Source organism: Urocitellus parryii, unplaced genomic scaffold (assembly GCF_045843805.1).
Source record: "Urocitellus parryii isolate mUroPar1 unplaced genomic scaffold, mUroPar1.hap1 Scaffold_91, whole genome shotgun sequence".
Classification (NCBI taxonomy): Eukaryota; Metazoa; Chordata; class Mammalia; order Rodentia; family Sciuridae; genus Urocitellus; species Urocitellus parryii.
Window position 1 is genome coordinate 698,269 of NW_027554225.1, and position 27,526 is coordinate 725,794.

General features: G+C 34.4%; 1 protein-coding gene across 1 annotated transcript; it reads right to left on the reverse strand.

The window, feature by feature from the left end:
• Positions 1-2,248: 2,248 nt before the first annotated feature.
• On the reverse strand, positions 2,249-16,958 carry LOC144253096 (gamma-butyrobetaine dioxygenase-like). The gene is made up of 4 exons (XM_077795007.1): positions 16,743-16,958; positions 15,681-15,798; positions 2,441-2,639; positions 2,249-2,332 (listed from the first exon to the last, which is right to left on the reverse strand). Exons 1-4 carry the CDS (start codon positions 16,956-16,958, stop codon positions 2,290-2,292), a joined length of 576 nt encoding a protein of 191 aa, XP_077651133.1. The 3' UTR covers positions 2,249-2,289.
• Between the last annotated feature and the right edge of the window lie 10,568 nt (positions 16,959-27,526).

Sequence of the window (27,526 nt, forward strand, 5' to 3'; positions counted from 1 at the left end):
GAGAGAGAGAGAGAGAGAGAGAGAAGAGAAGAGAAGAGAAGAGAAGAGAAGAGAAGAGAAGAGAGAGAGAAATTTTGGTAATTCTTGGTGGAATTAGGAGTCATGTGGCAAAAAAGGCATTTGTCTGCTTGTGTATTGTTTGAAAGACTCTGGGAAGAAATCTGATCATCTGTGGAAGGTGAGATGGGGCAGATCAACGTTGTTGGTTATATGGGAAAGCCCTGGATATAGGGAATGAAATAGTAGTAGGAGGTCTGATTTGTTTTGACAACAGACCTTTAATATTTATTCCAATAAGTTTCACAATATTAGATAGTGGCCAAGTTATTCAGTCCTTTTATAGGACCTGTAGAAACAAAACAAAACAAAAGACAAATCACAAATCAGGACTAAGATTCTGAGCTCTAGTGAGATGGGTGGATGGATGGGTGGAGATAGGGAACTGCAGAAAAGAGCCCCTGAATTTGCTCATTGTTATAAAATTGTGCAATGTGTTGGAATATATCCAAAAGTGTTATTAGCAAATAAAAACTAAATGATATAAATTTATTTTGAAGTGTTTGGTTTAATTATAGTGACCGAATACACCTTTTCCATGTACATTCTTTATATATTAACATTGGAAACATGAAGAGGAAAGCCCAAATTTACACTTTTTCATTCCTTTATTATTACTTGGGTTACAAATGAATTCTTTGGGTTTCAGATTCCTTGTCAGTGAATTGGTGGGTAATATCTATTTCAGAGATCTTGTAAGAATCAGAGAAATAATACACTTGAAGTTCTTAATGATTTCAAGTATATTTCTCCCATTTCCTTTGTTGTTAGTGATGTAATTTTTATGGCAGCCCAAATTCTTGCAGATGGAGGGGATGCAAAAAAAATTTATATGATGTAAATATACTAATGGAATAAACAAATTCTTAGGAAGGAGATGGAGACTAGGTTGTTCATGTCTCAACATGGTAGATAGAATGTTCTGCCATTAATAAACTTGCATAATTTATTAAAGGAAGTTGATTAAATTTTTCTGATGCCTGAGGATGGAACCCAGACAACACACATGCCAGGTGAGTGCGCAACCGCTTGAGCCACATCCCAAGCCCCTCTGCTGCCTTTTTTTAAAAAAAAAAATCTAAAACAATGTCTTACTCTAGGTTGGGGTGGCAAATTCAAATGTTAGCAAGGCTCTTAAGGCCTGGGATGGGGTGGTGTTTGGCAAACTCTTCCAGGCACAGCCTCTAATTGTGTCCGGTAGACTGTTCATATGCTGGCTTGTGGGCTCAGTTGTTGCTAGATTTGATTTCTCAAGAAAAAGGCAGATCCATATAAATTTAAAGACTTCCAGTTTTTAAGTGTTGACAACTAATTCCATTTTCTTTCAACATCATGTGCGCCAAACCAAACATATCTGAGTACAGATTTTGTGCTACCAGTTTGTGACCTTTGGATTTTGACGGTCTCTCCTACTTCCAATGCTCTGAGTCCAAAAATAATTGTATCCATCTTGCATGAGGTGCTCACCCGAACTTTAGAAATTCAGTTAAACCCACTCCCCTGCCTTTCAGATATGTCATAATTAATGTTACTTTGTAGGAAATTCTTATGAAAATAGCTTCTTATTCCATAGTTAAAATTAATTATATTTCCTGTTATATTAAAGCACATAGGCTCAATTTTCTGGATGTTAATTTTATCTTTTTACATCTGGTGGCTGATTTCAATTCCTTAGGATCCAATGTTATTTTGTGCCAAATCTTGAGAGGTAGAACTTTAATCAACTTTAACATTTATGAAGTTGAGTGCTTTTTAAAAGTCTTAGAGAAACATAATCTTTCATCCTACCTGTTTTGAATTGAATTGTGTCCTTCAGATTCATCTTCAGAACCCAAACATCCAATGTATTTGGAGATAGGGCCTTGAACAAGGTAATTAAGGTTAAATAATATTTTATGGGTATTATCTAATCCAATAAGACTTGTTGTCTACATAAGAAGAGGAAGGAACAGTAGGAGTATGCTGTGTACAGAGGAAAGGCCACATGGAGAAAAACAAGAGAATCAGGTGAAAACCAGTAAAAGAAGCCCTACCATAAACTAATCTAGTCAGTCACTACCTTCATCTTGGACTTCCAGTTGCTATGAGAAAAATTAATTCCTGTTGTTTACATCACCCACTCTCTGGTATTTTGTTACAGAAGATTGAGTAATATACCACCTGTAACTAGCCTAATGTCTTTGTTACCTGAGGTCTTTGATCTTTTGGGCTCTTTAAAAATTCTAGTCATTCTCAGAGAAATTCTTCTTTTAGACTCTTCTTTCCATGTGGCTTCCTAAGACAACATGGACATTACTGTATTTTCAACCAAATGAGTACCCACTTTGGAAAATATATCAAACTGTCTTTGTGATGGCACAATACAAAATATCTGGTAACTCACCCATAAAATGTGAGATAGAGGAAACCAATCCTTTTCCCAAGTTTTATTACTTCTCCTTGCTTGTTAGATGCTCTGATGAGTCGCACAATGCCTACTTTCTTAAGGCTGGAGAGCCACTTGTATGCATGTTCATTATTTTTTAAAACATCTTCAAAACTTAGAGTAGGTAGCTGGAGCTCTGAATCCCAGTATTGATGTTCTGTGAATTAAAGAAATGAAATCATATGAGATTACATTGGTTTAATATAAGGCAGGAACCTTAGAGAAGGGACTAGATCACTAGAGTTGATCTTTAATTGATCATGGAGATTACTAAATGCTAGTTTTACCAGAAATGCCTGTCACCAGGCCTTGCTTCCTGGGAGCATTGCCTCTTGCTACAACTGTGTCTGGCACATAATCAGTATTCAGCATACTACATTTATTGAGGGAATGTTGTTTAACTATGTTCTTAGAAATTCCCTTCCAGGATACTGCTTAGAAGTGACCCTGAAACACTGTGAGTGTTAACAGCTAAGTTCTATTTCTTAACTCCAAATGGATGATAAAATCAGAATGGTGGACTAGAATATCATATGCTTATTCTGTTAGGAGGGTGGGTATAGTCCTTTCTTTCTCTATTTCACCTGATTAAAAGCTATCAGACTGTCTCTGGGATCATGTTGTTCTTTGGAGTCAGTGAGAGTTGGTCATAGTGAAGGAAAGATGAAGGTGTGTTCCTGGGAGGCATAGATGGCTTTGGAGGTGATATGCAGGATATAAAAGTCAAATGCCTTTCCTTAACCCTCTCCTTCCTGATAATTAATTACTTATCAAAATGTTGATCTGTGAAAACATAATGAAAAACAAATGTAAAAAGTATTTGATTTGCAAACTAGGCTTTGCCAAAGGAAATGGAGCACTGAGGAAATATAATTTTTCCAAGGGAAACACCTCAGATACTAACAACTAATTCAGGAAGGACCAAATGCTAGCTAATCCATATCATTTCTTCCTTTCTTGGGAAGGAAATTGCCTTAGAAATGCAAACCTTCCTAACAAGTGATAGAATTAGAACATAATATCTCAATATTATCCTGGGCAGCACTCCCTTTTCTAACTAAGGAATATACCACATTATGGAAACCAATTCCAGAGCCCTCAGTTTCAGAATGGAGAATGGGTCAGTGCCACTTGTACTTGTGAATTGTAAATCATTTTCTCTTTGGTGTCATCATGGCTTGCTCTTCAGAATTAGGAGTTATTTCAGGAATCAGTAGCTTCAGTAGTGCAAAGATATGGCCAGCTATTGAGCTGCTGCTTCTTCTTCTTCTTCTTCTTCTTCTTCTTCTTCTTCTTCTTCTTCTTCTTCTTCTTCTTCTTCTTCTTCCTCCTCCTCCTCCTCCTCCTCTTCCTCCTCCTCATCTTCCTCCTCCTCCTCCTCCTCCTCCCACTCCTCCTCCTCCTCCTCCTCCTCCTCCTCCTCCCCCTCCTCTTCCTCCTCCTCCTCCTCCTCCTCCTCCTCCTCCTCCTCCTCCTCCTCCTTCTTCAACCAGCTAGCTGTATGAGGACATTTGCAGGAATGAGTAGGTGAGTTTATTCAGGAAGTCCAAATTAAGTGATTAATGCATATATTGCCAATGTTTCTGGGTTGTTAATCATGAAAGCTTGCATAATAAACTAGAATTTTCAAGATCTAAATTCCAAACTAAGCTTACCTGGCAGATACATTAATTCAGATGCATTAATTCTCTTTAGTATTGAAGAGATTCTAAAGGCTCAAGTGACTTACTATATCATTTTAGCAAGTCAAAGAGTTACCTAGTTACTGTTTCCTAATTTTTCACTTTAACTCTTTACTCTCTGTGGGACTAACCAAAATAGTAACCAAGTCACCTTGGCAAAGAAAAGCATGGTCCATGTTGCATTAAAACAGAGAAGGTTGGATGAGCCAATAGAAGTCATGAGGTATGGAGGTTTCAGAATAATTACCTTAATTGTTTTTTTTTCAGAGTAGGATGGCATCTCTTGAGCATATTAGCTACCCAATAATTATTTGTTCACTTGTCTTTTCAATAAACCCAACATTTTACCATGTCACAATCAACTATGGGTAGGCAGTAGGTTTTAAGGAGCTCACAGTCTATGGTAGAATCAGACATGGAAGCTAACAATTAAAACACAGTATGACCAGTAGAGGTAGTGGAAGGAGTTCAGGGGAAAGGAAGAGGGAAAGAAAAGAGAGCCACTGAGGATTTAAATTGACCAGATTATATGGTTATGCTGTGTGTATATATGAGAATGTAAGAACAGATATCACCATTATAACGTTCCAACAAAAATATATAAATAAAAAACACAATAGGATAGATACCATAGTTGATGAATGTTTAAGAGGTATCAGGTCTTTTGATCTTTATCTAAAACTCTCTCTATAATGACAACTATTCTTTTACATGCATGAAGTTACTCAGGTGTGTTCCTTCATGCCTCAAGCATTTCTTCTTCTAAAGTCAAACAGAGTTGGCTTTATATGAAAGAGACTCTGTTCAAAGGAGGAATCTACTTGGCTTTGTTTTGAATATTAAATTATGTGGTTGTTTGCTTTAACACTCCCATTTCCTCATTGCATTTTAAGCCCTACATTGTAATATCTGATGTCAATCAAAAAGGTCTGCAAAAAGAAGATGATAAATGTCATGTGTATTACATATTGATTGCCTGTCTAGGAAGGTCATTTGGTTTCCAGCTAGGAGAAAAATTTCCTGGGGCAAATATCAGTGTTATGGGAGTAGATAACCAGTCACCATCTTCCTTCTAAAGTTAATTTCTATACAGACTATATTCAGAAATATAAAAGAAAATGTGAGAACATTTTTACATTAGTGATTCTCAGAAGAAAATTAGGGATCCACATAGTACTAGAGCTGGATGAATGTTAGAGAATCATTTGGCATTTTCATACTGGCTTTAGATTTCCCATCACCATTATTTTTTATCATTGGGTAAAATTTTGCCTATACTACCACTGAGGGTTTTTCTAGTATTCTGGCACGGTGCTAATTTGTGCAAATACATGTTTTCCATTCTTATGCAGCCTGTTGGATGGAATTAGCTACCGTCTGTATGTGTATCTATAACAAATTCATCGTCTTTATCACCAAGGTTTTCTAACTTATTAAGGAAAATTTATTATAATTTTTAGAAAACACATTTTTTTGCTATTGTAAGTCAGCCTAGACAGACTGGTATAGATTATAGTGATGTTCATTAGAACTTTCTGAATTCATGGGAATATTCTATTATCTGCACTATCCAGTGCCATAACTATTAGCAACCAATGGCTGCTGAGACTTGATATCCTGCTAATGAAATTGAAAAACTAATTTTTTACCTTATTAAATTTTAAATAAATTTAAATTGACACATATGACTGGTGACATATAGGCATGGGCAGAACTTGGATGTCCTAATATGGGTTTTATTCATTGTTCTTACTAGCAAGTTTTCGGGGCTCTTCTCTGAGTTTCAGTTTTTTAATTTGTAAATCAGGGACAATTATATTTGTCTTGTAGGTCTTTTTGTGACCATGAAATGAGATTATGCAGAGCATTTAACATAGTGCCTCGCACAGAGTAGACCCATAATAACAATAAAAATACTTAATATTTGCTGAATACTTTCTAAGAGTAATCCCAGTGCTACAAGTTTTAAAAACATTTTTTTTAGCTCCACAACAAATACATGGGGTGGATGCTTTCAGAATTCCCTTGCTATAACAAATGAACTAGGTGTCCAAGGCACATAGCTAATGACTTGCAGAGCTGGTCAAATCCAGGTGACAGGTCCCCAGGTATGTAATTTCAAAAATTGTACATAAACACTTGATACCTTGAAGTGCTGTCATCATAGGCATTTTTGAATCCTATGTCTAAATGTCCATAGCTTGTCCTACCTTTATAAAGGAAGTCTACTAGGTAATACAGAAAGCAGGGAAAGTTAAATGAGGAACACTTTGTCTGAACTTGTTTGATCATGGGTATTTAACGTTAAACCTTGGCTCCCTGTCAGAATTTTAAATGCAGAGAAAACATTAGGAATAGGGCTCATTGCACAACCCTGCAACAACATCACTATTTACCTTTTGTGAAATGAGCCAAAGCTTTGCACATTTAAAAATCAGCTAACGTTAGCTTCTTTAATTCATGCCAATGTATTTCACTGATCCATTCCTTTTTGGTTTTATTTAAGGCCAGTATCACCTTTCAGAGAGTTTCAGTGACTGTGTGATAGTAAGCTACAATAAACAGAGATTTAAAAGTTTTTTCACAAGATCTAATTGTTTTTAAAACTTTTGAGTTTGTGTTATGACTTATTTGTATATTTTAGAAAACTCTGTTTAAGGGACATACTATTATATTTATAGCATGTTTTCTTCTTTTCTTGAGAATATACTTTTTATAACACCTTTGCAAGAATTTTTGTTTATATATGAGTTATTTTTTCCATTATAAAATAATGCATACACACAAAACTCCATTATTTTTAATTTTAGCAATATGGAAAGATTTGGATTCTTGTAATAAATGTTACTCTTTAGATATGTAAAATTAAGCATATTCACATATCAGAGACTCTGGAAAGAAACAAGCCTGTCAATAAAATATACAGCACAGACCACATTATAAATAACATACAGCTTTCAGAATGTTAATGTCAAGAATACAGTTGCAATAGTTTTTAAGTTCTATAGAACTTCTAATGTTTTTAACCATAGCTCTCATTTTGGAATGCCCTTGCAGGAGCTTTGCAAACATCCAAAACGGAGGGATACAGCCCATCAAAGAACCTATTACTAAATATGAACCACTCAAACATTGTGTTATACTAAAGGTGACTTTTAGAGACAGTCCTGTGACTAGCCAGTTTCCAAATTCATCATGCTCTCTTGAATATAAAACGCCAATTTTCAGAGAGAAGTAGTAGTACTCTATTTCATTAACTCTAATGGGTAAATTATTCTGTGATATCTGCACACAATATTAAAACTTTAACCTTGAAAGAGTAATTTAAGAACATTTTCCTATTTCCTACCAACTGCAAAACCTAACTATCAGAGGAGCCAAAAGAAAATATATCGGACCAGAGTAAATCATTTGCCAAGAGAATACATTAAAAACAAATTTAAGTTTCACGCTTGGGTATGAATACATAAACTGAATGGAAAATGATGGCACATTTAAGGTATGAACCACTCTTCCTAATTTAACTAATGCTCTTACTAATAAATGCTTCCTTGAACATGTGCTTCACACATCATAAAATTTATGAACAGGCCACACACTGGCTTTCAAGGAATCATTTGTACAGGTTTCCTTCTGAAGGTTAAGCACCACATTCCAGGGGCCTGAGTTATGTTTAAAAAAGGAAAAGACACAAAGAAGATATTTAGCTAAAAATTTATGAGCACAGCATGTTGGTTTGCAATGTGTTATTTCAGGAGTTTAGGACCTTCTGTCTACCTGCACTGAATTAAGCTTCTGGCTCTGAAATGGCATCAAGAGCATCAAGAGAAAGGGCCCTACCAAAACCAAAGTCTGACTGCTGTTAGAGAAAAGGTACCTGAAAGGAAGGAAATAGGGCTTTGATTCTCTTTTCCAGCACTATTTGAGAGATTGCTTTCTTTTGTATATTCTTTCACCTCGTGTTCAGGGAATTCTATGTGTCTTTCAAAAATTCTGGCTACTTGTTGTCTCTTAAGAGGTATTCCTGAGAGGAGGATTCAAATATGAATAATTTATTAAAGAGTTAGTCCTGTAAGCACTAAAAAGAGATGGGGATGCAAGAGAGTAGAAAGCCTGTGGAAAGAGTTTCAGTGAGTGGGTTATGGCTTTTGGCAATGTGGGACCTTATACAGTGACTCTAGAATTATACTCTAGTGGTGTTCCAGCTATGGTGCAAGGAGATGCAGAGGCCCAAACACCCACTCTTCACTCCTGGGTCTTTCTGGTCTTCCCTATGTGCAAGCAGAGCATGCTCCCCCATACAGGGAAGGCAAGTGGCAATTTTGCAGTTGGAAGGTGCTGGCTTGTGTAGGATGAGTGCTGAGGGGCACCAACAACCTCTGTGATGCCCTGCTACTGGAAATCTCCTGAATCTGCTAAAGGTGGGTTAGATGCCTGTATCCTCTAGCCTCCCAGCACTGGTACATACCTCAGTCCCAGTGATTACCTCATGATGTGGAAATTATACTGAATACATATTTATCAAATGCCCTGTTGGGGCAAGAGATCAAATGCACGTGCACGCACACGCACACACACACACACAGTTGATGTGATAGCTGCCTTTGTAAAGGGAAAAGGTTGTATAAACAAAGAAGCAGAGAGAAAAACATAAAGAATAAAAAAATTTGGCAAGTGTTATGAGTGTAACCAGTAGGGTCAATGAAAATAGAAAACAATTGTTGGGGTTGAGGTGGGGAACTTATTTACATGTCTCAGTCAAGAAAAGCTAAGTTGAAGAGCAATTATTTAAACCAAATGCCTAGGATTAAGAGAAAACCCTCATACAAAGGAAAGGGAGAAGAATGTGCAAGCAGGAGAGACAGGGAGAGATGGAGCATCTCCTAGCTTTCTAGAGAAACTCAGAGTCACTGAAACTAGGGCAGAGATTTTCACTTCCTTTTTAATTTCTAACAAAATTTTAAAAAAACACCGTAGGTTTCCATTGTTATATTATGACTTTGTATTTCAGTGCTACCAGTATATAATTGGTAAAAGGCTTCATTGGGATGTGAGTATACCTTGTAAGATGAATAGGTGAAGTTTGCCCAGAGAGAAAAAGTAGAACAAGTAATCCAGGAAGCAGGTAGAACTGGAATTAAAGTCCACACACTTGTGGAGGGGGTGCCAGATTGTAGAATGACTTAATAGCCCAAATGATAGCTAGATTTTATTCTTCAAGCAAGGAGACACCAAAGTAAAGAGGGGGAGGGGAGATGATCTTGTGTATCAGGGACATTACTCTGCATAGTTGTACAAGCCTACTGTGGACAGCCTAGTTAACTCAGGAATCCAGGCATGAAATGATAAATAAAGGTTCCAACTAAGTTGTCATAAGATACAGCTTGTGCAATATTTGCCTCTATAACCTGTTAAATATCATTCTTCTCAGTGCCAACAGTGTTCATGGAAACTTGAAAGCCACCTGGAGGAAAGAATTTCTATGATAGGACTCTGCATTCAAAAAAAGAATAATATACTGTCTAGAGCATTAAGAAAACTCTCAGGGCTACGCTCTGTGTTCATTTATATCCATGTCAGGGGAGTCCTGTGAAAACTAAGTAACTACTTACCCTGCAGCATTGCCTTTCACTTAGCATTGCATTAATCAAGAAGGTGGCTGCATACTATCAAGCAGATAGATTTTGGAGCTTAGAAAGGTTGAATGAGTTGCTTAAAGTCACAGATCCATCAAGGCCTAGGGCTCACAGTACTTTAATCTCAGTGCTCTAGTGCCCTTTTGATTAAGAGCAAAGTTATGCATTGATACAAACATAGAATTTCAAGATAAAAAAATCAGTAAAGTTAGAGAACTCACTGATCAGAGTAGAACTTTTTCTAATTTGCTCAACTAAAATTAGGCAAATCCACAGAATGAAATGGGAAAAAAAATCTGTCTCTTTTTTCCAAAAAAGATAGCACATCGCTATTCCATGGACATATTTGAAAGTCTGGGCTTGAAATTTAAAAGAAGAAATTTAAATCTGATAAAGATACCTACAACTTCAATACTAAGGTTGTATAGTTCATAGTCTGTCATCTTGAAGAAGCAAAGTAAAACCAGAAATAAGAAGAAATAATTTTTAACTAGTTATTATTTATTTATTTGATTAGTGAATTTCCTGATATGTAGGCTCTAGCAAAAATGTCAGGCTAAATTTATACCTTATCTGTAGGTTTGGGAAACGTGAAGTTAACATACAACTTTACTTTTTGAAATTGTCACCCTTAGGAATAAATTCCTAAATTCGTAATTCTAAATTTTCAATCCAAATGGCAATGTTATAAAACTCATTCCAGGGGTATAGAAAAAAGTAAGCTAAGCTTGTAAGAAAGAGACCACTAATCTAGAAATTGTGGGCACAACCTCTAGATTATTATTATAATAATGTAGATCACTCCAGGCTCTGTCTTCCCTGTTGGGCTGACAGAACAAGGGCAATCCAGTCTCTTAGAAGGACATTGGATCCTTTAGATATTTTATCTAAGTTTACCAAGTACAATGAGGAAATTAAGTAGGAATACAAAATAATATTTAATTTAGAAAAAAAGTAGGACACATTAAAAGACATCAACAAGGAACAGAGTAATCTCACAGATAACTAGGTAGGTATATTCTATCAAAACTCCAAAGATCTAAAAGTCAAGAGGCCTTTTGTACATATAACAGGTTCAACAGAATGGAGACTCAGCTCATGAGCCAAGGAGACCTCAGAAAAGTTTTTTTATTAGGTCTCTTTTGGGGGGGAGATAAGCATATTTGGGAGATGGCCTTGTGGCTCAATTGCAGCTGTTTGACAAGGTTGTTCAGAAGCCGTTGTGACCTGGTAACTTGGAGACCCTGGAACATGTTAAAGCTGCCTGAGAAATGAAAAACAAAATCTTCCATCTCTGTTTATAATCCCCAAGGACAGTAATCCGTGAAATAAATACCCTCACTCCCCTCGCTCCATCGAAGACTCCCAACAATGGATGGGTCAAGGCTCAGAGATGGGATAAAATAACAAATGGGCTTAGACATTTTTATTGTGTGTGTTAGTTTCCAACTAAATACATATACACATGATTTTTGCTTTTTGACAAGGTTCTGTAAAAACGGCTTCTTAACCAAACAAGCCCTGTTCTTTACACTGTAATAACAATCTTCATCTTCAAGTAAACAGAGTTCTCTTTGAGAAAGGAAAGCTCTGTGTTTTTCCTTGCTGTGGGCAAGGCAAGTAGATTTTAGAGGGCCCTGAGAGTAACTTGAGAGTTTTTACTTCTGTGGCTTGTTCTTTTGAAACAAAGGAAGGGATTACAGCTATAGACTGAGGGGTTTTCATTGGATTAAGTAGATGGCCAAGGCTGGCTCTGCTATAAGAGAGGCATACAGAATTGAGAGGAAAATGTTCTCTTTTGACTGTATAAAGGGCTTAGTCCTGGAGTCCTGAGAAATCTGAGCTTATAATCTCAAATTGAAAAAAAAGATATTTTCTCTAAATTATAACTTTTAAAATTCAATTTTCCATAACAAATATTAAAATCAGAGTCTGATATATTTTAGTACCAATTCAAAGAGATGATTAAAACCAAAGAGAAAAGCACACATTCATTTATTTTGACACTGAGTATTAATAAAAGAATAAGTATTTGCAGATCAGTCATTTTATGTACCTCATATAGTATTTTTTTCCAGTTTAGTTCTGTCAATCTTGCTTACCAGTCACAAAAACGAGTGTATAATTATATTGAAATTTTTCATAGAAGTTAAAACAATTGCATAATACAATTTTGTTTTTAGTATTCTATTAAAGTCCTCAATTTTCATCCATGTATTTGGAAATATTCATAGGCTAGGCTTTATCAGTCAAGTTTTTACTTGATAGAGATGAGAATGGGGCCACCAACTTCCCACCCTATATGTTAATATATGTTTCTTTGAATACAAATTCTTCCCCAACCTTTCTTCCCTTTAAGTCATCATTGTCTCTGATGGTACCATTCCTAGGCCATGCTATGGGTCCCTGTTCCCTGTCTCTCCACATACAGTCCATGCAACACACAGCTGGGACTACAATGCAAATTTGATCCTTTCACTCTCTTCATAAGAAGAATGCAAACCCAGGGACAAAGACACACACTGCAGGAGGGGAGACTGCAACAAAAGCAAAGCATTTTAGCTGTTCACAGACTTGTAGGCATTTGAGAAATAATATTCATTTTATTAAAATCAACTGACTCAACTCCAAAAATGTAAAATTCAGCCAAAAAAATTAAGGTGATCTTAAACCTGTAAAGATCTTCAGCTCATTTCTTTGACCTCATAGGATGAGAATCTGTGGGATGCTCATGTAATGGGATATCTGGACTCTATGTTAGGAAGAATCTTTCTTTTCTGTGGGTGGAGGGCCAAGCAGGGCACTTGAGCCCCTTCCTAGTTTGGACCATTCCCTGTCCTGGGTTGCCTAGCAGCTTTAACTTCACCAACAGTTATAACAGTTTCCCCAAATCATCCCTCTATTTAACACTTCAAAGATCTTCTACATGTTTTCTTTTTTCCCTCTGTAGAGAATTTCCTTACTTTCTGTCTTTGCCTAAAAAATTGATGAATTCTTCAGAAGCTGGCTCAAGCATCATTACCTCATCTCCTCAAATTCCTTCTTCTGGGTCACCGTTTACCTTCACTTCATGCTTCAATATACTTAATGTACTCTGCTTACTTGTTTTCATGACTTTGTTCTGTACTAGACATGATAAGTCTTAAAGGATGGACACAAATGCTTTTTCTATTTTGGTATTTTCTTGCAGATTCCCCAGCACAAAATTGGCACACCACTAAATAGAAATTCAGGAAAAATGATTATTATCCACATCTTCCTTTTAGCTGTGACTGTTCCATGTTAGTCTGTTCCATGACTGTCCCACAATCCATCCCACAGCTGATTATCATTTGCCTTTTTAATTTTGTATTCAACAGCTCATTCCAGGAAAAGATCAAGGCCAGTGCCCTGCATCTTGACTCCAGATTTTAAAAATCCTGTGGCCCTCACTCTTAGGAAAAGCAGAGGAGGAGACATTGCTATTGAGATTCAAAACAAAATCCTTCCACAAATGTAACTCAATTTTAGGTGCCCTGGAGTACTGATGTTTGAAAATATGCAATGGCAATGAAATAGAGTCTCAAAATCTGTAGGCAAAAAGCCATAGAACCAATATCCCCAAAATGAACCATTAGTGTCTTCTTTTACTCACCAACTGCACATCTTGGGAACATATTTTGAAAATCTGATCTTGTTTTAAATCATTAAAGTATTTTCCAGTGTCTACATGACAGCCAGTTCTCCTTATATTATTTGTTATTGCAGCCTGTCATTGTGATCAGTTTTTTCCACTACTTAACTGAGTGTAGTATCATTTCTACTTTGCTACTGCCTGATAGTAATGAGAAATGTAAGCTGTAAAACTGCAATCAAGAAATGTTAATAGGGGGTGACCATATCCTTTTACAGTGCTTAAAAGCTTAAGCTGTAATAATAAAATGTTGGCTTTTATTTCCTTAAATAATCTGAAGAAGAACTTGAAGGAAATGAAAGTAAAATCCAACTGGATTACAAAATTAGGGCAGTTAAGAAAAAATACTTTGAGTACCAGAAGAAATCTAAAATAATTAAAAGATAATGCACTTGAGATACTACAATTTGACCCAGACAATTTCTATAAAGTTGTGTAACTGGATACTCCTTGAAGAATCTAGTAATGTGCTCATTGGAAGAAAGCAGAAAAAAAAAAAAACATTTTTCCCTGGATACTCATGTGTATTCAACCAGCTAGCAGGATTGAAGAGAGGGAAAAATGGATTCCTGGTGGTTTAGACACAAAACACTAGAACAAAACCTTGTCATCTACAGAATGGTCAGACTAAGGAAGCAGAGAAAATTAATTCTTGACAAGATTAGTCTATGCTTAAAGACAAAGGTGACTATATCATATCCTAGTACTGACAACTACAGGAAAAGGTAAAGCTATCTGGTGCAGTGATTAATTAGTGACAGGCACAGTAATGTATTCTAAGTCTAGCATTCAAAACCATGGATAATTACCACATTCTTGAGAATTTGAAAGAGTAAGGTGAAATCTCTTTTTAGTGTTTGACTCAAGAGTTCCCACAGAGGTGTTACACAATTCTACAAGGTTGCTGAAAGGGGTAGCCTTTCAATATGTCTAGTTAATAGTAGCAGAAAAAGTTTAAGGGAACATGTCACATTAGTGTGTTCGTATTAGTCAAGGTTCTGTCAAATACACAAAAATCACCCTGTTCACGATAGTTAGCCTTTAACCCATGTGTAACAAATCTTCAAGATGCAGAGTACGTCATGCACTCCTCCCACCCTCAGGAATGCCTCTGCATTAGCTCTATTATTCTGTATCTCCTACAATTATACTTTAAAATTATCTTTCTCTTTGTTTTAGGTATTTCATTTTATTTTGTCTATTAGCTCAAAAATAAGTCCTCTTTTTTCTACAGAATCCATCCTCTGCTGCTTTTCTGAATATTTTTTCTGGCAACAGATTCTCCTTGAGACACATATACACTCTCTCCAGACAAATGTGCTGGTGTGCAAATGAACACATATACTTTCAGTCACGCTCAACTCACACTTATACTTAATGTGTAAGTCACCATTCTGTGGGTGCATTGATCACATAATTCTATCTGTGGACACCAGGTTAGGAATTCTTGCTTGGCTTTTTTGTGTTGTTCTGGCACTAAGACAAAGTGATTAAGGAGAGGGCTGGGGATGTGGCTCAAGCGGTAGCGCGCTTGCCTGGCATGCGTGCAGCCTGGGTTCGATCATCAGCACCACATAAAAACAAAGATGTTGTGTCCGCCAAAAACTAAAAAATAAATGTTAAAAATTCAAAAATAAATAAATAAGCTGGAAGTCTTCAGCCATAAAAAAAAAGTTATTAAGGAGAAGTCTGCCTCTGGTTCATCCTGCTCCTTTTCAGGGAACACTTATAAAGTGCCAGTGAGAAGCCAGATTTAACTTTAGACAATAAAGACACAGTCTGCTGCAATTCTTTTGTTCCACCTATTTTCAATGTCTTAGAACTCCTCTGTACTTCTTTTCATTTTGACCCAAATGATCTTTAGTGGTAACATTTTAAACATTTTATATAAGTGGCAATATTATTTTTTAAAAATCATAGGGTTTGAATTTGTTGATGAGCAAATTCCTTACCATAAAATCCTTACAAAGTAATGATCAAGAGATAGAAATACAGATCATATCTGGACGTTTATGTATCAAAATATCATAGTGCATCTCATAAGTATGTACCATAAAATTACTAACTACCCTGATTTGAAATTTATACATGTATCAAATTATCAAAGAGTACCCTCTCCAATTATGTACGATTAAAATAATTCTTTTAAAAAGACCCTTACTGATAGTAATGGTTTTAAGTGGCTTTGAAGACTGTAGCAGGATTACCTGGCAAAAACAATTCTTCTTGAAGTTTTGCTCTGGCCTTCCAGGAAAAACATCTTTTCTTCAGACAATCAGCTTCAAATTCACTGCAATGCTCATTTGGCCATGTGATATTCACCTTGTAATAGAAAGAAAATATCACCTAAGTGTACATTATACTTCCAAATAATTGTGTCCTCTCTGGTTGCATCATTTCTCAATGCTATTTAAGGTATTCAGGGAATCTAGTTATCACTTGCAAGTCAAGGTAATACATCTGAGGATGAGTCCACAAAAATAGTTGTGCAAGAAGTAGAATTTGGCTTGACCCAAAGTCCTTTTTCTACAGTCTCTAAACTTGTGATCCCCAAATATTCTGTGAAGACTGAAGTTAGACAGTAATTATGATTCCCGGCAAGGGTATTACAAAGAGTAATGATAATGAGACAGAAATAATATTACTAATAAAAGTGAGAACACCTGGTCCTCAGGTTGAGACAAAGATAAAAGAATGAGAAAAGGATGCCCTTTCTGCTTAAACCTTCCCTTCTGATAAGAATTCTGGTAAATTTGTTCACGCCTCATTTGGTTTTGAGAACTATTCTTTCAGGGCAAAACTTTATACAACTACTAAATAATAAAAAAATACAATGATAAATTTTAAAAAATCATCAGTACTATTTTTTTGAGTGTCCACTGTATGTTGAGCAGTATGTTAAAATATTCTTTTTAAGCCATTTTATCTCATTGAGTTCTGACAGCATTACTATGAACAAATTTTATTAGAATCCCTAGTTTACAAATAAATAAACTGAGGCTCAGAACCACTGACATAGTTGTGTCTTCAATGCCATTCATGGAAAGAATAATGAGCAATAATGCAGATTTTATTAAAAATGGTAGAAGTAATAATAATAGCTTATACTTTCATTTACTGAGTATGATTAATTTGCATTGAGCACTACATTAACATGATTCTATAGTTGTAATATACATAATAACATAAAAACAAGTTATTTGACATAATTTAGACTAGCCCCTTTATTTATTTGGAAGAGAAGGAAATGATTTTTAAGAGTTATTACCTTTTTTGTCAAACTCCAGGTCTTTAATAACAATGTTCACATCAAGGGTTTCCAGGAGAAGTTTCCATGCTTTTGCAGAATCCAGGTAGCAATGGGAGCACTGGCAGTTGTCTCGCAGCCATACAGCTGGGTAGAGAGACTCTGTCCCATCATTCCAGAGGATTTGCATCAAGTGATTCCCATCTAGTGCTTCTGCCTTTTGCATGGCACAATGCATGTTTCTGGTGTTTGAAGGTAAATCCTGTTAGTGAGATGCTGTTAAATCAGAGTTAAAAGGAATAGTCAGAAGGAGTGGATCTAAACTTGACCTCTGTGATTGTGCACAGTTCAAGTGGACTCTGGCCTCTGTTAGTCACCTAGCTGCCTGAGATTTGACTTATCAATTCTGGGGACTTTGTTCTGATGAGAGCATTTCAGATGCTATAAACAGAAACACAGTGGCTAAAAGTAAACAAGATAAAAAAGAATTCCTTGTTTTTCTTACAGAAATTTTAATAATAAATTCAGAACCAATCCTGGCCAGGATTCAGATAAAAAGAATTCCTTGTTTTTCTCACAGAAATGTTAGATAATAAATTCAGAACCAATGACATACATACTTTTATGTTTGATAAAGGCTGTGAAATTTGTTTTTAAGTGAAAAAATGTTCCACAAATTGATAGTATAACAATCGTGCCTTTGCTATTTTAACTGATGCTCAATTGTATAAGGCCTTAAGATATTTTCATAATACTTAACTAGGAAACTTATTTTAATCAAGGGAATATTGATGTAATTTATTTTAAGGCATATTATAAGTTAGAACATAATGTTACCTCTGGTTTCTCTCTCCCTCTTCCCCCCCCTCTCTCTCTCTCTCTCTCTCTCTCTCTCTCTCTATATATATATATATATATATATATATATATATATATGTGTGTGTGTGTGTCTGTGTGTGTATTTGGTACCATTAATTGGAACCCAGAGGCACTCAACCACTGAGCCACATACCCTACCCATTTTATTTTTCTATTTTGAGACACAATATTTGCTAAATTGCTGAGGCTGGCTTTCAACTTGTGATTCTCTCCTTGGTCTCCTGAGCTGCTGGGATTACATGCATGTCCACCCCACCTGGTTTATTATTTACTCTTTTTCTGATGTAGTACATTGGCTCAATGAAATATTTTCAACAACTTTAAGTTATGCAAGGAATTTGTTTTATTCTCTGAAACTTTCGGCTTTGGTATAAATCAATAGTGTGCTTTGATATTTTGGTTAGTTTATTCTGAACATTTATGGGTTATTTTTATGTACCTTCATCTTAATTTAGAATACATGACTTTTTTAAAATTAAGAGATCCACCAAATTTGGAGATATGCATATCTATGGGAAAGAAAATCTAGTGCAAGTGAGCCACTGTAGTTTTATAGACTTAAAACCCCAGTGTTGATCCTGATTCCATTAATGACTTTATACTTAATATCCAAAAACATGACAGTGCCCTAAATTTCACTTTCTTCATTTTTATTTTCCAGAACGCATAAATAAGGATTAGAGTTTATATAGAAAAAATATAATTTACATGAAAGTAAAACGTCTCAATCTCCCAGGTAATTATCAGTTAATCATTAATAGAAGGTGATGTGAACAATAGAAATGAAACTCCATTGCCTTGAGATACATGTGTTTCTCTCTCTCACAGACACACACACACACACACACACAGGATGAAGGTTTGTAAAATTCCTTCCATTTATAGCAATTAGGTGGTTCAACACTAATAAGACAAAATTGATCCTTGTTTTTCATGAACTTCTGGCAAAGATTTTATATAACATTAAAAATAACTTTAAAAATACACAATATTAAAATAAAGCAACTTTAGTTGACTGTTACACATGTTCCTTCCAAATCATTAGCTTTAATGTTTTAGTCACTTAATGGAAGAACATTAAGACAAGGAAGATTGTTTCTTTATTTAACTCACTACAGCTATAATACAATTCATTGGGTCTTGGGTATATTTCTACTTGGGAATTCCTGTTTTTTTTTTTTTAATTTGTATAATGACATGACAGAACTACTACTTAAAATCATTAAAAGTATAATTTAGTTAAACTCTGAAAATTTAGCTCATGAGTTTAAGTAAGTGGTTTTAGGCAAGTCCTAACATTAATTTCTCTGTGAAATGGGTAGGCAATTTGTTTAATATTCCAAACTGCCCCCTCCTGATAAGAGGAGGGGGCAGTTTGGAATATTTTCTCACATATACAGTTTCAAAGAACAGTAATGATTTCAATAGAAATTCTGGGATAATATAATCAAATCCTTAAATAACATGTCATAGCTAAGGAAAAAAAATAGAAAAATAGAAATACAAGATTTCTATTTTTTTAAAATCTATGTAAGGAGTTGCTAAATACTATCTGTAAAAGGAAATATAGTATCTTTTTTTTTTTTAATTTGCAGGGTACATACAGGGTACATACAGGGTACATTTCTGTTGCATGTTCTTATTTTTTTAAACCCTCTAAGAATGTAATAAATATTGTGAGCTCACGGAGTGCACAAAAGCAGCCTGTAGACCGTATCTGGCCCATATATTGTAGTTTGCCTGTCCGTCATCAAGTTATTCAATTCATGTTTTCACCACAGAAGGATATAACCATGCCTGGATGCATGGTTTCTCTTTTTCCTCCTCATATATGAAATTAAACTTACCATTAAAATACACAATAAATATCTCCTTTGTGACACTGCATTAGAGGGTACAAAGTTAACCATGAAGTTCTAATGATAAGGGAAGTTGAGATGGTTATGAAAGTAAACAAAAAATAAGACTGGAGGAAAATGGTGTTGATAGCTGAGAAGCTCCAGGACACCCTAGTGTAGAAGATGACTACTTGAGTAATTCTTAAAGGATCTGTGATCAACTTTCATTTCTTCATAGAAGTATAAGAGGGTAAATAGCTATATTTCCAGTTTTTTCTATAGCTAAGATGTATATGTATGACGTATGATGTAATTTTGGCCAAATTGATGAAATATGTTTGGAAGTTTCTGGGCAGGAAAACATTTTAAAAGAAGGTAGACTTGGCTTCCACATGCTGTTTTCCCCTACTTACTTCCATTCCTTTCTTTCTGGATATGAATGTGGAGGTGGTACTGGGAACAGGGATGTCATTTTGCCATCAAGAGGCATCAAAAAATATACAAATCTACAAAGAAGTCAGGGTTCCCCATGTTTCTGTAAAATCACATTACTAGGAATAGATGGTCACATCTAGATCTCTTTTATCATGAGAAAAACAAATTCCTTACTCATTTAAATCAAATTTTGCCAGCTCTGCATCAAAAGAGTAATAACTACAATCAATTAAAGATAACAAGAAATACAACATAGAAGACAATTTTTCATATGAACACCCAGCAGTGGATATCTTTGCTACACCTGCATGTATACCAAGTTTTCTTTTTTATTTCAAGGTTTTCCAGTCAGTGGCAAGCAGACAGGGAAAATTCAGGTTTCACAGCAAATAATTATTAACATAGATGATGGTAAGCCCACAGACACAATAGAAAGAACTAAAAAAGTTATATGCATGTATCCAAGTTTGTGTGTCTCATATCCTTTTGGTCTTTAACCTAATCTATTTTAAGTTGTTGGATTATTTATTTACTAAAATTAGTTGATAAAAACCAAAGGCTAAAGATACCTAAATATAACAATGCACATAAAACAAACACATATGTCTTGAAAGTTTATTTTCTTTATGATGATCTTCTTTGTAAGAAAATACTTCAAAAATACATCTCACTTATTGGTTCTAACACAGTGTTTGTAAACAATATAAGATGCATTCATTCCATAATAATAGTGCTTCTGCTATTGAAACTGTTTTAATCTGCCCTCTTCATCTTCTTTCTTATCCAAGATAAATAAGTCCAGTTTTTCTGTTTTTCAAGAGATGTGACATTTAGATTCTACACTTTCCAGAATGCTCTCTCATAGTTACCTTCCAGTTTACAAATTTTGTTCAAAATATGAGGTTCCAAATTTTAAAGGATACCATTAATAATTTGTAGAATGCAATATTTACGGGATGGAAAGAATGTAATATTTTCATTATAAAGACAAAAAAAATAGTATTCTGTTTGAAGGAAAAGTAAAAACAAAACAAAAAATTTAACAGGTTTTTATTTTTATTTTTTTTCTAAACTTGATGGTTTGGGAGAATAGTGTTAACTGCTTATGGCATCGTATGAAAGAGAAATTGACTTGGTTGTCAAACAAAAATACTTGTTTAAAGACTTACCCACGTGGAACTAGTTGTCAGGGATACCCCAATGAAACCCAGCAAGAGGCTGGCCCTCATGGATCCGTCCAGGTACTAAATCAGCAATCATACACTCAAACTTATCCCACTCTTATGAAACCATTTTCCAGGCCCACCTGGCTAGTAAAACAAGGACAGCCAGCCAGAACACTTCAGCAGCAAGGCGACCTGTCCACTGGTTTAGTTGTCCGACCTAAACTCTCTGAATGTAGCTGTTAGCAAAGTACTTCTCTTGCTAAATCCAGTCTTCAAAAACTGGAAGAGGTACTGACCTTTTCAAATACACGGACACAAAACAAGGGCACAAGGATTCTGAATAATAAAGACAATATGACACAGAAGAACAAAAAAAAGCACCAGGTATTGACTCTAAAGAAATTGAAATTTATGAATTTCCTGAAAAAGAATTCAAATTAATCCAGTTAGTTCAAATTAGGGAGCTTTGAGAGAATACACAGAGATAACTAAATTGTATCAGGAAAATGTGTACAAAATTAGTTATCTGATGGAGGCATGGGAAGCATAAAAAAAGAAGCAAACAAATCTGAAGATGAAGAGCAATGACTGAACTAAAGACTTCACAGAGAGTTTCAGGTCATTTGAAATACACAGTCAGAAAAAGGTGGAAAAAAAGAATGAAAAGGGATGAAAAAACCTTACGTGGATGATGTAATACCATCAAGTGAAACAACACAAACATTAAGAGAATTCAAAAGGAGCAGAGAGAAAGAATAAGATATAAAGCTCAATTAAAGAAATAATGACAGAAAATAATGGAGAGGGAAATAAATATCTAGATATATATAGCCCAAAGCATCTTAACTAAAGTATTAAAGAAATCTGGACCAATATACATTATAATAAAATTGTCACAAAATCAAAGTCAAGAAGAATTTTGAAAAGAGCAAGGGGAAAACAACTTCTTACATACAAGGAAACTTCTATATAGACATCAGACTTTTCAGTAGAAGCCTTGCAGACTGGGGTGATAGACTAAAAGTATTGATGGAAACTGCCAAACAAGATTATTTTATCTGAAAAGTTGTCTTTCAGAAATGAAAGAGAGATTAAAAAAAATCTTTCCAAAACAAGCAAAAGTTGTAGGGGTTTATTAGCACTAAAAATTATAAAGGAAGTTCTTAAAATTCAAGCAAAAGGATATGAACAACATGAAAATTCATAAGAAATATTTAAGATATAGTCTAATTTGAAATACTCTAAAACAATTATGATTGTGCATGAATCACTTTTAACTATAATATGAAAGATAAAGGTATTAAAAATAGTATATTTTAATTAATTTTTAATGAACACACAATATAAAAGTATAACTCGTGATATCAAAAACATGAAATATGCAGAGTTGGAGCTAGAAACCCCAGTGACTTGGGAGGCTGAGGTAGGAGGATAGAAAGTTTGAGGCCAGCTTCAACAATTTGGCAAGACTCTCAGCAACTTAGTAAGACTCTGTCCTAAAATTAAAATAAATAATTAAACACAAAGGACTGGGGATGTATCTCTTGGGTTCAATTCACTGTATATACGTCACAAAAAAATTCAGGGCTGGGGATGTGTTTTTTAAAGCTATAGTGAGTTACTTGTAGGAAAAATACATTTGAGTCTGGTCTTTTTCCCCATTTGGTTAACTTATGTGTTTTCATTGGATAATTATTTATGGGTCATTATTAATTTTCTTTCTGTTGTATGGTTCCTTGTTTGATTCTACTTGTCTTGCTGACATCTTTTACTACTTCATATTTGTTTTTGTAGTGATATGCTTTAATTTCCATTTATCATTACTAAATCAGTAGAGGCTTTTTTGTGGGTATACAATGGTTATCATGATGCTTATACAAAACATTTTGTAGTTACAGTAGCTTTAAGAACATATATTGGCTGGAAACAAAGGAATGTGAAAAGACCAACCAAAAGAAAATAGTAGCAGTTACTTGCACCAGAAGAAATAGACTCAAGGTAAAAAACTGCAACAGGCAATAAGTCAATTTATCAAGAAGGTTAACATTTACATATATATGTTATGTGTGAGACATATGGAAGGTTGAATATTAAAGAATAAAAAATCTGAACATATTACTAATGGGTGTGAAATTGAATCAATAATCAAAATCCTTCAACCACGAAAAACCCAGTATCTAATGGCTTCATTGGTAATTAAAAAAAAAATTAAAGAATAATTGACACAATTCTTCTCAAATTTTTCCATAAAAAATAAAAGAAGATGGAACACTTCTGAACTCATTTTATATACCAGTATTACCCTTAAACCAAAACTAGGCAAGGGCTTTAAAAGATTAGAAAATTACAGGCCAATGTAGATGAACATAGATGTAAAAATCCTCAATAAAATGCTAGAACAATTAATTTAGTGCTTAAAAAGATCAAATACCAAGATTAAGTGTGATTTTTTCCTGGTATATAAGGATTATTCAATATAAGCAAATGAATAAATGTGATAAACTGCATTGACTGAATTAAGGAAAAACATCATAACCATCCAATAGATGCAGAAAAAAAGTCTTTGACAAAATTCAACATCCTTTCATAACAACCCTCTCAAGAAAAGAGGTACAGAAGGAATGTCCCTTAACATAATGAAGGCTATGTATGATATGCCCACAACTAGCATCACAACAAATGATAAAAAATTAAAAAAAAAATCTCTAATAACAGGAACAAGACAAGAGTGCCCACTCTGACCATTTCTATTCAACATGATATTGGAATTATAGGCAGAGAAATTAGGCTCTTATTGCCTAATTCCTAAGAAGAAAAAAAATCATAAAATTTGAAAGGAAAGAATAAAATTGTCTCTGTTCATTGATGACATGATATTATAACAGGGCACCATAAAGACTACAGGAAAACTTTTAGAAGTAACAAGCAAATGTAGCAAGGTTTCAGGATACTATCAACATTCAAATACCACATTATTTCTGTACAATAATAATGAATGTTCTAAAAAGGTAGTAAGAGCATACACAATTTACCATATCATCAATGAAAACACATAGAATGCAGTATAACTAAAGAAATGACAGATATACAAACTGAAAACTCTAAGACAATAATTCAATAAATTGAAGAAGTAATTGAAAATTGAAAATACCTTAGATTCATAACTAATTGAAATTTGAAAGATTCATGAATTTGAAGAATGAATATTACTAAAAGGGATTTGCGCCTTCAGTGCAATTTCTATCAAAATGCCAAATACATTTTTTCAAAGAAACAGAAAAAAGAATCCAAATTTCTATAAAACCATAAAAGTCCCAAATAGCTAAAGTAATCATAACAAAGAAAAATTAAGTTGGAGGCACCAAGTAACTCAAAGTACACTACAGTACTATGGCAATCAAAATAACGTAGCACTAGTATATTAAAAAAAAAAAACACATAAACCAATGGAATGGAAAGTTAAGATCAGAAATAAATCCATGTATTTAATGTTAATTGGTCTTTGACAAAGTTTCCAAAAACACTCAATGAAGAAAAGACAGTGTCTTCAACAAATGGTGATGCCATACTGTATATCTCTGTTCATAGAATGAATTTGGACCATTCTCTCACACCCTAAATAAAAATCATCTCAAAATGGAATAATGAATTAAAATAATACACCCAAATGAAAACTACTGGAATAAAATATAAGGAGAAAGCCACATGATATGGGTCTGGACAATGATATTTTGATATGGACAGAAAAGCACAGTAAATAAAAGTAAGAATAGGCAAATGAGATTACCTTAAGCTAAAAATCTTCTGTACAGCTGAGAAAACAATCAACAGAGAAAACAGATGATCAACAGAATGGGAGAAAATATTTGCAAGCAATATATCTAATAATAAGTTATAACTGAAATACATTAGGAACTCAAATGATTTACTAGGAAGAATGTGAATTACCCTATTAAAAACTGGAAAAGGGATGTGAACAGACATTTCTCCAAAGGGGATTTACCAATGGCCCAGAATGGCCCAGGAGGTCTGTGAAAAATGCTTAATCAAGTTTTTATCAGAGATTGGGCACAATGATTCTCACCTGTAGTCCCAAGTGACTCAAGAGGCTGAGATAGGAGGATTATAAGTTTGAGGGTATCCTCAGCAACTTAGTGAGAGCCTCAGCAACTTAGTAAATGTCGCCTAAAAAATAATAAAAAAGTAAAAAATAAAAAGGACTGGGGATGAAGCAACATGACAAAGTACTCATATGTTCAATCCCCAGTATATATATGTATGTATATATATATATATATATATATATATTTCTATGATATATATGTATGTACATATATATTATAGAAATATAAACCCAAACCAAAATAAGATTCAACCTCACAACTATTAGAATGGCTGTGATACAAAGACAAAAAATAAGTGTTGTTGAAGCTATAGAGAATGGGGAAGTGTTGCACACTGTTAGAGGGAATGCAAAGTGGTTCAGTTATTATGGAAAACAGGAATGGGATTCCTCAAAAAATTACAAATAGAACTACCATATGATCAATCAATCTCACTATTGCCTACCTATCCAAAAGTGATGAAACCAGTGTGTTGAAGAGATAGCTGAAGTATCATGTTAACAGTAGTATTATTCACAGTAGTAAAGGTATGGAATCAACCAATGGATCCACATGTGTATGTGTATATGTATACATGTAATGGACTTTTATCTAGTCATATAAAAGAAGGAACTTTTGTCATTTGTAACACCATGGATGAAGGACTTATGCTAAGTGAACTAAACTAGGCAGAGAGAGACAAGTACTGTATGATCTAACTTGTATGTGGAATCTAAAATTTTTAACTCATAGAAACAGAGAGTAGAATGGTGGTTGGCAGGGCCTGGGTGTTGGGGAAAAAAGAAGATGTTGGTCAAAGGGCAAAGAGTTTCAGTTATGCAGGATGAATAAATTTTGGAGCTCTAATATAGTATAGTTAATATAATTAATGCTATATTAGATGCTGGAAATTTAATAAGAGAGTAGATTCCAGGTGTTCTCACTACATATACAGGCATGCACGGGCACATTATGTGAGGTGATAGACATTAATTATTTTGATTATGGTAATTATTTCACAATGTATACATAATCAAAATATCACATTGGGTACAATAAATGTATAAATATTTATTTGTAAATTATAACAACAAAACTTAGAAAAAAAATAAAAATAATATGAGTTTTAATTATCTAGACAGTAGGGTTATAATAGTAGTAATTGAATTAAAAGCAGCAGTGGTTATAGTAGTAGAATTAATAGTTTGCATTTACCAAATGCTTTCTTTATGCCACTCAGTGTTCTAAGTGCTTTATATAGAAACTCACTGACTCTTCACATCAACCCAAAGAAAAATTGAATGCAATTACCCAAGAAACAGAAATAGAAATAGGCTAGGAAATAACATACAGATGATAGTAAAATCCATCTAGAGTTATCTTAACATTAAGACAATTTAAATATGTCATTTATTTTTATCACTCATGTTCCAAGTGTATATATTCTAAACTCCATTTGTTTTAATAACATGCTTATTAATAGATTTGAAAGTTTTCTTGCTTGAAATAATTTTTATGCAACTTGAAATATGAAACACTGATACTTAATGGGTGCACCATTTAAAGGATGCATTTTCCACCATGATGAACAACATTCCTGTATTAAAGATGGCACTGTGCCCATGTCACATCTACTGTTGAAGTGATCACAGCTGTAACAATTGGCAACCACAAATATTAATCACATTCCCAATTGTTATGATCTTTACGTCTTTCTTTTTCTGTCTAGGCCATTTGAAGTGGAGAGGGGAAAAGCACATTTCAGTCACTGGGGAAACCTGAGACTCTTGCTCCAAACCATCTGATCAGAAAAGAGGTGGAGACATCAGGACCTTCGTAATGTGAGGCTGCCTGAGGCACATGGGGTATGTGGAAGAACTAGAAAAACTAGGGTGCTGATAAAGTTAAATTATTTATGTATCTATTCAGGAACTTGGCAGGTCATTTCTATTCTTCATGATCTCTTTCTTAGCCTTATGACAAATGTGAATGGTAATCCAAACAAAAACATGGTAAAATGGGGGAAATAATTTCCTTCTTGAACTTTCTTGGTTTATTTAAAGCTTTATTGGAGCAAACATAATAAAAATTCAAAAGGGAAAAAATCAAGTGTCATCAGTATTTAAAAGCAAATTCTTTCAGAAAATTTATATACGAGGATGAATTGATGTCTATTTTTAAACTGAACACACCTGAATTAGTCCCATTGAAGCATCATGACAAGGTTACACACTTCATTATTTTGCTGCTTTTTTTAGTAATTTTGTTCATAAAATATCAGTTTGGTTTTGGTGGGAAGGAGTAGTTTTGCCTGTCTTGTACAAAGCTCCGGGGTTTGGGCAGTGTCCTATCTGATGGGATAATTGTTTCTTTTTTATTTCATAG